The 11,448-nt window shown below is 36.9% G+C and overlaps 1 protein-coding gene across 1 annotated transcript; it reads right to left on the bottom strand.

Moving 5' to 3' along the window:
• Window positions 1-3,428: 3,428 nt before the first annotated feature.
• Window positions 3,429-10,534, bottom strand: LOC136679322 (amine sulfotransferase-like). The gene is made up of 6 exons (XM_066657773.1): window positions 10,369-10,534; window positions 9,014-9,216; window positions 8,576-8,702; window positions 8,083-8,177; window positions 5,138-5,318; window positions 3,429-4,215 (listed from the first exon to the last, which is right to left on the bottom strand). The coding sequence occupies exons 1-6, from the start codon at window positions 10,532-10,534 to the stop codon at window positions 4,088-4,090; spliced, it is 900 nt and encodes a 299-aa protein (XP_066513870.1). The 3' UTR covers window positions 3,429-4,087.
• Window positions 10,535-11,448: the final 914 nt, after the last annotated feature.

Below are 11,448 nucleotides of genomic sequence, written 5' to 3'. Positions count from 1 at the left end.
CCCTCCTTGCACAAGCCAGCTGGAATGTGAGATAAGACCCAGAGCAGAGTTGTAAAACCTCACTGTAGGACGGCTTATGACCCAAGGTCCTAGGGTCAAGAGAGGAATCTTTTGGGAGACACTCCCAAGGATCAGTTTATGCTCTGTGTAAAACTGCTTAATTAAGAACTTTTCAAGCTGTAGAATTAAAAAAGTTACATATGTGTACCACTGTGTGAAATGAATTCCATTTAGACAATCAAAATGGGTGGAATTACATATGTTTTAAATCACCTTTTTATATGAACTTATGTAGAACCAAGGTAGCCACATATTCTGTGGGTTAAGAATGAGTGGGTAAAACATGGTTTGTCTCAATGATATTCCTTTGTGTTCACATATAATCTCTTATATTACAAAAGTATGATTCAAAATCTTGGGGTAGTCATTCAACAGGGATCGTCTTCAAGTCTTTGTCTTGTCAAGTGTCATAAATTTTATGTGATGTCACTATCAAGGTACAGGAAACAGCCAATCGGAGATGCTCCAATCCTCAATCCCTGAGGACCAAGTCCTGTGACTGCAGAAACAGGAGCAGAGAAGACAAAGAACTCAGGAAAGTTTTGTATATTGTTAGTGAAACATTTTTAATGCCTTAAATCACTAATTATTAATTTGTTAATTTAAATAATTATATTTAGGTTTGTATGATTTTATATCTAAGTCTTGTATTATTTTATGTACTTGCAAAACATGAAAATATGTTGCTAGATCATTGTCTTGCAGTTCTTTAAAATGCCATATATACTTACGTTATAAATATTGAGCATGAAAGGTCATTTATATAAGTGTACATTTGAGTTGATGGGATTTTAAATAAACATCCATTTTGTTCATTAATTCATAATTTCTTAGGATTAGTAAGTTCTATCTGTGTATGTTTTGCCATTTGGATTGCAAAACATTTAAAGCACAATATCTCAAAAACTGCATAGAACACAGATAGAACTTTCAGAGCCTGTGTGACTGAACCATATATTTGAGGTTTAATCTAGGCTTAGGAGGTCAGTGGTTTAGTCATACAACCTCTGTTCCAGGTGGGAGGACTCTGTGTCTATATATCCAAGCAATGTGGCATTGGTGAGGCCTACGAAAGACTCAGAGTGCTGAATTTAATTGCATGATCCTGGTGATGGGTCATTTGGATAGGATTTCATCTTGAGGTTCACTCAAATTGACCAACCACAGGTTCAACAGCTGTAATAGAGGGTATCTCCAGGTAGTCTGGCCAAAAAAGGAAGTGAGCTCATGCACAGGGAGGTAAGAAACCCATTGAACTACTTCTAAAGCTGAGCTCTGAATGGGTTAGATTCAGGTATAAAACACCAAGATATAAATCCAAGCTCCTGAAAGTTCCCAAAATTTAAAGAATAAGGATCGCTTTGTTGAAACAACTCTGAGCATCTTTTCAACAGGGCACTGCTGGCAATGCATGCCTTTAGGATTGTATTTAGGATTGAGCCACAATCAATAAACCACCAAAATTGAGCACCTACAGCCAATGAAAGCACTTATAGTCTCAAAGCAGAGCAGAGCAGGCAAAGGAATTTAACACCAAGAGACAGTCAGCACCATCAGTGAGTACTGCATTCATTCGTTTACTAGTGTTTTACATTATAGTAATTTTACTATTGGTGGAATGAAATGAAGGATCCTAACCATAATGTACAACATAGTTAGCCAGAGGAGAAATGGACCAGTGATTAATGAGACACAGTGTAGCAAGTCAGACACAAGGAGACACCCAAGGCACTTGCAATGTAGCAAATCAGATGTCAGGGTGTGCCCAAGGCTATCTTCACTTGTAAGTCATACACAAAGGGGCACCAGAGGCTGACTTCACATGCAATGGGACCCAAGTCTGTGACCCAAGTCAGAAACCAGGGTTAAATTGTAATAGATGACCGGTCATCTCCAAACAGCATGACAGGTGGATTGTCACAAGTTTGCACTGGTTAGTACTGAACTGGTTTAATAAATGACAACTGGTGAACCAGAGTCAAGTACACGAGTGCCTGAGGCTCTGATTGCTTGTGGGGCTTGAAGCCTAAGCCATCTGCTTGCATCCCACAGAAAAGATATTTTATCTCAAATTGCTGAAAATAGTTATTATTGAAACCTATAATAGGAAGGCGTCAGAATTCAAAATACTGGGTATATTGCTGCATAGCCACAGACCAATATGCTGACAAAAAAGTGCCTACACTGGGCATGTGAAAATAAGAACTGGACCAGGGAGCAATGTAAGAGGATGGCCTGGTCCATGGAATAAAATGTTTTTACATCATATGTGCGTAAGTCATGTGAGAAAGAGATGGATGGCATGAGGATGCACTATGGCAAGATTGCCAGCAAAAAGCCAGTGAGGCCATGTGATGCACTGGGCACTGTTTAAAATGTTCCTGTTAAATTCGTGTAAAACAGAAGAGCTCAGTGATTTTAAACATTGCACAAACATTAAGGGAAACTAAAGACATCTATGTCTATGTAGGGCAAGGACAGAAAACTGGTGCTGGATGTGCATGACCTTCGAGCACTCAGACAATATTGCATGAGAAACTATTGTGCTTCTGTGATGAAACTCTGAAGCCTTAAATAAGGCATTTTAAATTTAAGGCATAAATTCTATTTACTTCTTGATTTTAATAGATTGAGGTTAATATATAACCATATAATAATAAAAAACAAAAAACATTTAGAAGCCATATTTAGTGTTTAATTAAGTAAATAACCAGCTTTTTATTGTAAACATTTTAATGTAAAAATATTGAGAGACATCAATATACAGTTGCAAAAAAAACCAAAAAAAAAAACCGATGTGAACCCTTTGGGATTACTTGGATTTCTGCATAAATTGGTCATTAAGTGTTCTGATCTTCATCTAAGTCGCAACAATAGACAAAAAGTCTGCTTAAACAAATACCGCCCAAAAAATTGGATGTGTTGGTTAATGCTGCCCTGCCCTATAAAAACAAACACCAGTTTTGAGTTTGCTGTTTTCAAGAAGCACTGCCTGATGTGAACCATGCCGTGCACAAAAGAGCTCTCAGAAGACCAATGTTCAAGAATTGTTGGCTTGCATTAAGCTGGAAAGGGTCACAAAAGTATCTCTAAAAGCCTTGATGTTCATGGAGAAAGTTCAGCACTGTTGCTACTCTCCCTAGGCGTGCTCGTCCTGTAAAGATGACTGCAAAAGCACAGAGCAGAATGCTCAATCAGGTGAAGAAGGACCCTAGAGTGTCAGTTAAAGACTTACAGAAATCTCTGGCATATGCTAACATTTTTGTTGACAAATCAATAATAAGTAAAACATTAAACAAGAATGGAGTTCATAGGAGAACACCAAAAAACATTGCTGCATGTTTAAAATTTACAAAAGAAAACCTGGATGTTCCACAGCACAACTGGCAAAATATTCTGCGGGCAGATGAAACAAAAATTGAGTTGTTTGGAAGGAACACACAATGCTATGTGTGGAGAAAAAAGGCACAGCACACCAACATCAGAACCTCATCCCAACTGTGAAATGTGGTGGAGGGGGCAACATTGTTTGGGGCTGCTTTGCCGCCTCAGGACCTGGACGGATTGCTGTCATCAACGGAAAAATGAATTCCCAAGTTGTATCAAGACATTTTGCAGGAAAATTTAAGACCATCTGTCTGCCAACTGAAGCTCAACAGAGGATGGGTGATGCAATAGGATGCCCTGACCTCAACCCGACTGATTCGGGTAAACCAGTTAATAAATACAAAAATTCACATACTTTTTCCACCCTGCACTGTGAATGTTTACATGCTATGTTCAATAAAAACATGAAAACATTTTTATGCGGCATTTGTTTAAGCAGACTGTGTTTGTCTATTGTTGTGACTTGAAGATGAAGATCAGAATACATTTTGCAACTGTATGTTTTAATGCAGGAGCAATAGTTAGCAGTTTCAGCAGAGGTCAGTTTGAGTGTAAAAAAAAAAAAAATGAGAAGCACAACAGTCATACAACAACAGTGCAGCAGAGGGCTGTTTACTGTTAAACAGAGAATACTGATTTTTCAGGTCTTCAGTTCAGTGATATCCCACACAAACTCCAGAGGAAAATCCTTCATTTTTTCCTGATAAACTCGATTGAAGTATTCATTCTGTGCTACAGTCAGACAGTTTTTCCAGTCACCTACAGTCCCTACAACAACACAATAAAAATGTATTTCATTTTAATATAGCACATTAGTAGAATTTACAGCATAGCATTTGAAAATATATATTTTCATAATATAACAATTAAAAAAACAATACATTCATTATGTTTTAGTTTAAAATGCTGGTGATATTAGTTTATTTTAGTGAAGAATTGCTGTGTACTTAATAAATATAATTTTATTCATATTAGGAAAAATAAATGTTCTGTTCGAGAAAGGTTTGTTTCTACCTGGAACCAAAGAATAGATACTTCAGCATGAACCGTTACTACAACATTCCTGGGCATGACAAGCTCAAGAAGGAACAGAGACTCAGCATGACTCTAGGCCCATTCTCTTTTACTTCTCTCTGCTTATCTTGTTCACAAGCTTATCAGGATGGCTCTGGATCCATGGTCCAAAATATTTGAAAACAAATTAACTGAATAAACCATGATTATCTAAGACTCTGGCTATCTTGGTTAAACAGACAGCAGCTCTGTGAAGTGACACAGCCTGTTCCAGAGGTCATCAAAAAAGGGCTAAAGGTATGTGTGAAGGAATGGAACTACTTTACCTTGCGGAATATTGACAAGTAAACAAATCTTTTTTTTTTTTTTCCCTTAAAACCTAACAAAAAACGGTGATAACAGAACAGATCAGAGGTATAATCAGCCTATGGCCTACTGCCTACAAGTGCAGCACATCCATGCAAATATTTCTTTTTGTTTTGTGACATTCTTTGCTTTGTGTGCTATTTTGTAGTGCTTTGGGTTCTTGAAAAGTGTTATGTAAATACAATGTATTATTATTGTTGTTATTATTTTTTTAATTAAAAAATAATAATAATATCTCACATTGCAGCATTAACCTTGTGTATTATTGTATAATTGATGAATATTCTGCTTGTAAATATGAGATGTTTACCTTTCCTGAGGAAGTTACCCTTCCCTGGAATCTTGACGGTGTCTGGCATGAACTCGTAATTTGCTTTTGGGTCTTGTTTCATGTAATTGAAGCTGGCTCTCTCCACCACACTGTCCAGAGCTGCATCTGAAAGATTCTTCCCCACAAACTCACAAATCTTCACCACTGCTGCCCTCAGGTCCTGAAACACAATAAACACAGACAGTGGGAATTAAACAACCAAAAACAGAAGTTGTAACATCCAGTTGCAACTTCCATTTAGAAAAAGTTATTCATGTTTCAGAGTTAAACTCTGTTTTGTCCTTGCCTTTATCCCAGGTTCCATTCATTTAGGGAGACTCAAATCTACATGTCCCAAATTATTCTGCAGATATATTCTGCCTCCAAAAATCAATAATTTCTTTTTACCCCAGTTAATATCTGAACAGCGAATAGAGATGTGAATAGAGATTTTTGCTCTTGTTAATCAAAACTGCATATAGTCAAACTGAGTGTAAAATGAACACATGCACATTTCACCAAATGTTTGGATTTTCAACTTTCACATATCTTCATGAAAAAGAGTGTAATAATATAGCTGTGAAAAAGTCATCTGCAGCTGTTGAACAGACCTGACTCATTCAGTTTTTTCAAACTTTATTCTTCCTAGTTTGGTGTTGAAGCTACATTTAAACAAAGCACCCAAAGAATTCGTGCACCCAAAAGAGAGACATTCACTCAATTCTCACTCTCCAAATCTAATCTGCCACGCTCTGCTGCTATCCCAAAAAAAAAAAAAAAAAAAAAAAAAAGAATATATATGTAAATATATATATATAAAATTTTAACTTTTTTCTATATAAATAGCCTAAAGCAGAATATGTATGGTATTCTTTAGACACATATTAGGAAAAAGCCAACATTAACTTTTTTTTTAATTTAAGATAATATTAGGGGGCGGCACGGTGGCGCAGCAGGTAGTGTCGCAGTCACACAGCTCCAGGGACCTGGAGGTTGTGGGTTCGATTCCCGCTCCTCTGTGAGGAGTTGGTGTGTTCTCCCCGTGTCCGCGTGGGTTTCCTCCGGGTGCTCCGGTTTCCTCCCACAGTCCAAAAACACACGCTGGTAGGTGGATTGGCGACTCAAAAGTGTTCGTAGGTGTGAATGAATGTGTGAGTGTCTGTGTTGCCCTGTGAAGGACTGGTGCCCCCTCCAGGGTGTATTCCCACCTTGCGCCCAATGATTCCAGGTAGGCTCTGGAACCACCGCGACCCTGAACTGGATAAGCGGTTACAGATAATGAATGAATGAATGATTGAGGATAATATTACGTTTAATATTTTACTTACTTTATCTTTTACCTTTTCCTAACTTTTCCAAACTGAAAATTCATAAACATTAAACTGGGCAGATTGACTTACATCCAAATGTAATAAAATAAAGTTTTCTATCAAATGACTAAGGTTTTCAATGATGGTGAAGAAAAAAGTGAGATATTTAAGAAAACTCTACTATAATAGAGAAAATTTTTCCACAGATTAAGTATCAGCAGAGAACACAGACTCCTTTTTCCAACCATCCTACAAAAGCTGAGCTCATTAGGCTGACCCTACCCTTCCTCCAGGGTTTTGGTGTGGTATTCTCTATTCGGTTCAACAGCTTGCAATCCTTGTGGTCTTTCTCTTGGGGTACAGTATGCTGGCCCCAAATGGGAGGACCACCTCTTTCTTGTTCAGCCTCGAGACATCTTTGGGTCCACCCAGAAACAGCAATGCACTCTGGCCCGGAGGGGGACAGAGAACGAGACCAATTCAGCTGGCCAGCTTTTCTCTCCGGTTAAAGGGAGCAGAGCACACCAGCTGTGGGTTGTCCCACTGCCCTTGCCCACACTGAGCAGAGCTTAAGGCATGCAGTCAGAAGGCTGATGAGGCAGATTGTCTTACATCCCATTGTAATAAAATATAGTTTCCTATAAAATGACTAAGGCTCTCAATGATGGTGAAGAAAAATATCAGATTTTTAAGAAAATTCTACCACAATAGAGAAAACTAGTATCAGCAGACACCGCAAACTCATTTTTCAACCAACTTCCAAAGGCTGAGCTCATTAGTCTGACTCTACTCTTCCTCCAGGGGAGTGGTGTGCTGTTCTCCATTTGGTGGTCTCATATGGAGGAGGCAGATTGGCCCAAATTCAAATGTAATAAGATGCACTTTTCTCAATGATGATGAAGAAAAAAAATTTAACAAAACATTTAACAAAACAAAATTTAACAAAACAAAAACATTGACATTTAACAAAATTCTACCATGATAGAGAAAACTACTTTCACAGACTAAGAACACAAACTCCTCTTTTCAACCATTTCCTAAAAGTTGAGCTAATCAGTTTTCCTTCAGAGGTCGGGTGTTGTGTTCCCCCATTTGCCCTCTTTCCTGGAGTGGATGGCTGATATTTGGGTGTTTCTGAATTGGTCATGTGATAATGCTGGGTGTTTTTTAGAAACCATGAATGAGGAGACTAGAGCTCTTAGCTAAGCTTGATCAAACTGAATTCAAAGTGTTGTTTGACAATCATGTTATTTTCTGAGATATTCAGATGTAAGCTGTTATTTTGTGTGGCTTTTCTTTCCCTTCAGTGCCTTGCTTTGTTCTAGAACTGAACCTAAAATCTTTAAGGACTCAAATATCTTATATGTTCAGGTTGAAGGCTGAATAAAACACCACCGTTTTTGGTAACACTTTAAATTATAGCCTCGAACAGAAATGAGGTAATATTTATCACACTCCCTTCTTTATGTTTGGAGAATGTTTCTGTGACACAGCCTTTTGTTTTCTACTATATATTTAACAATCAAAGTTTGCAAATCTTGCATTCAGCAGCATTAATATGAACATTTCAAAGACACAAATCAACTGATGTATTAAAATGGAATCATTAAATCTGTGTAAGGTTTGAAGTCAGACCTTGATCATTTCCTCGTAGCTGAGAAATAGAATGTCGTATTTGTCTTTGTTGTTGTACCATCCTTTAACATGATCGAACCAGCAGCCACCTACCACTGAGAAGGAAATAAACAGAAATATGACAACAGCATAGTTAGCCTCTAATATCACACTAGTTTGCATCACGTGTTAAGAAGCTCATGTACAATAAGTAGATCTCATAATCATTAATTAATTGAGAACATCACAAACATATTCTCACAATATTTTTCAATGCAGTAAAAGCCTCTGTTTATCATTTTAACTCTATTTAACTCATTAAGCTGGCATGGAGCTGGGCTCCAGTTTGCCAGTTCTGATTATTAAAATGTACTGCTATTTTGCATCTTCCATACAGCATTTTGCTGTTTGCAGAATAACTTTGTAAATATAATTAAATAATAATAACTGCTTTTCAGTATAATTTCATTTAAATCTTTTTCCTAAATCATAGCCAAATTATAGAATGACTGACTCCATCCAGTGAAGAATTTCTCCATCATCTCGTTGTACGTCTCCAAAGTGTCAATTTTTCTCATGAACTGAGAGAAATGGAAGTATGAAACCATGATGTCTTTGGGGTTCCGTGTCACATAGATAATCTGGAAAAAACATAATCCATCAGGGTGTATGTGTGTTTCACTGGATACTTCATTACAAACAGCCCTCCTCTACGTCCTAGCCATTTTATTAGAAACACACTGCTCTACTTCTACTCCCTGGTCACTATATTAAAAACAACACCCCCTTCTCTTTCACTCACTGGCCACGTTATTAAAAACACTACCCACTCTACTTCTAATTAATTTACATGTTCACGCAATACATTGAAACGTTGACCCTGCTGACTGACCTTGAAATTTAACACTCACTGACCATAATTTTAAGAACTCATATGAATTCCATTGCTCACCTTGCCTTTACCTTGTAGACCGAGGGGCATCAGGTGCTGGTGAAGGTGGGAGCAGAGCAGTCTTGGAGACCGGCGGATGTTATAATCTTCTTCTTTCTTCTTAAACTCCAGCCAAGGCATCTGGTCATATGTTAGCTCATTCTTCAGTTCTGGGAAATCATCCTCGTACAGGAGAGTTATGATCCTCTGGGTCCATACCGTACCTAAGAAAAAACAGAAAATAAAAGGATGACAGGATTCCTCTTGCAATTACATCACTCTATATAGCTGCATAATTACAGTTCAATACTTTGCTCTTCATTTCTTGCATCTTAGCTAATAATCAGCTCAGAAGCATGTTTTGGGTGCACAACCAGCAGAAGCCTTGACCCTCTGAACACAATTCACAGCTGTTAACAACATAAACAACAGTTTATGTTTACAATGAGAAATCCTGGGATCTATGAATAATGAGATCTTTGGACTACATCGAATTGAGCATGCAAATCTGCACTTTTCTAACATATCTTCAGGTCTAGATAATCTTTTAATGTTGCATTGTTTAATGTTTTAACTTTTATATTTTTGTGCTATCATCGTAAGTCGCTTTGGATAAAAGCGTCTGCTAAAGGAAATAAAGTAAAGTCTATATCTCTCACTTCCATCAGTAATCTGAATGAAGTGCTTATTTCTGATTTGCACAACAGCTTGTTCTCTATAAATCTCCCTCTGAGCTTATATAAGACATCAGGTGATGTAGAGATCAAGCCTTGTTTTATACAATAACAGGAAACATGTTGCATCCAAAATTTATAAGCATTTTATAGAGAGATTAAATATGTTGCTTCTAACAATAAAAAGCCTTGGGTCTTTTATACATTGATATGACAAACATCTGTATTGGTCTAACACCTTTCAATTACTATTGATCTTAAAATAGAATGAAATGTATTTTAATTTTAAGTCATGTAAATATTTTATACAGTTATTCAAAAATCATTAGAGTGGGGAAATTAAAACATGGATCAGACAGGGTTTAAGTGATTAAAATTAAAAATAAAAAAAATAAAAAAAGAAGAACTGGGGTCAGTCAGGACAGGGTGTGTTCCTGCCTTGCGCCCAGTGATTCCAGGTAGGCTCTGGACCCACCGCGACCCTGAACTGGATAAGCGCTTACAGATAATGAATGAATGAATGAATGAATGAATAAAAATAATAACAACAATAAGTATAGCTTAATCACGCTAAAACATCACAAATTATATTTGAACTTAAATATTATAATTCTGCCTTAAAATCTGGAATTAAATCTATAGAATTATTATTAGAAATTTAGTTAACTAAGAATTTTAACATAGTTCAGAGACATCACTCACCAGATTTAGGGAAAGTGACAACAAACAAGTCATCGTCCTTGATCTTAAAATTCAGCAAATTGTCCAGATATTCTAGACTCTGGTCAAATGAATCATCCATAGTATAAACCATTCTTTTGTAAGTGAATAGTTTATCACTCAGGATTTTGTACTCCTGCTGAGCCATGCTTTGGGAGAGTGAACTATTTCGTAGCTCAGATTCAGCTCTGCTCTGCGGAATGAAGTCTTGTAAAATCACATTTATCTACTGGGCAGCCAGATGACCGCAGTTAACCCCTGACCTTCGAACTGTGCAAATACATTATATATACTTTTCAAAGAGCACCTTACTTCAGTTTACATAGGATGGCACATGAGTAGAGGTTAAACAAGATCAACGGAAGGTCACAGAGAAGTAAAATTAAGAAATACTAATATAGGGGCAGACAAATTAGGGATAGTCAAAAAATTATGGTCATTTTACAGCTTTCATCTGTGAAGATCTGTAGTGTAGGGGTTAATAAAGCAAGAAGATGAATGAGAGAAATGAAAAGCAGAAGAAGGTCATGAGAGTTTACCACTTAACCAAATGGAACAATGGTCAGATAAACAGATAGCACTTTTACACTATAACAGAAGCCTTGACCCTCTGAGCACAATTCACAGCTGAAATCAAGGTTAATGTTTACAATAAGTAATCCTGGGATCTACGAATAATGAGACCTTTGGACTACATCGAACTGAGCATGCAAATCTGCACTTTTCTAACATATCTTCAGGTCTATATCTCACTTCCATCAGTAATCTGAATTAAGTGCTTATTTCTGATTTGCAGGTCAGCTTGTTCTCTATAAATCTCCCTCTGAGCATATATAAGACATCAGGTGATGTAGAGATCAAGCCTTGTTTTATACAATAACAGGAAACATGTTGCATCCAAAATTTATAAGCATTTTATAGAGAGATTAAATATGTTGCTTCTAACAATAAAAAAAAGCCTTGGGTCTTTTATACACTGATATGACAAACATCTTTATGTTCATTTGGTCTAACACCTTTCAATTACTATTGATCTTAAAACAGAATGAAATGTACTTTAAT

Source organism: Hoplias malabaricus, chromosome Y, assembly GCF_029633855.1.
Source record: "Hoplias malabaricus isolate fHopMal1 chromosome Y, fHopMal1.hap1, whole genome shotgun sequence".
NCBI lineage: Eukaryota > Metazoa > Chordata > Actinopteri > Characiformes > Erythrinidae > Hoplias > Hoplias malabaricus.
Note: the sequence above shows the minus strand (reverse complement) of the source record. Positions and strands in the feature narration are given on the sequence as shown.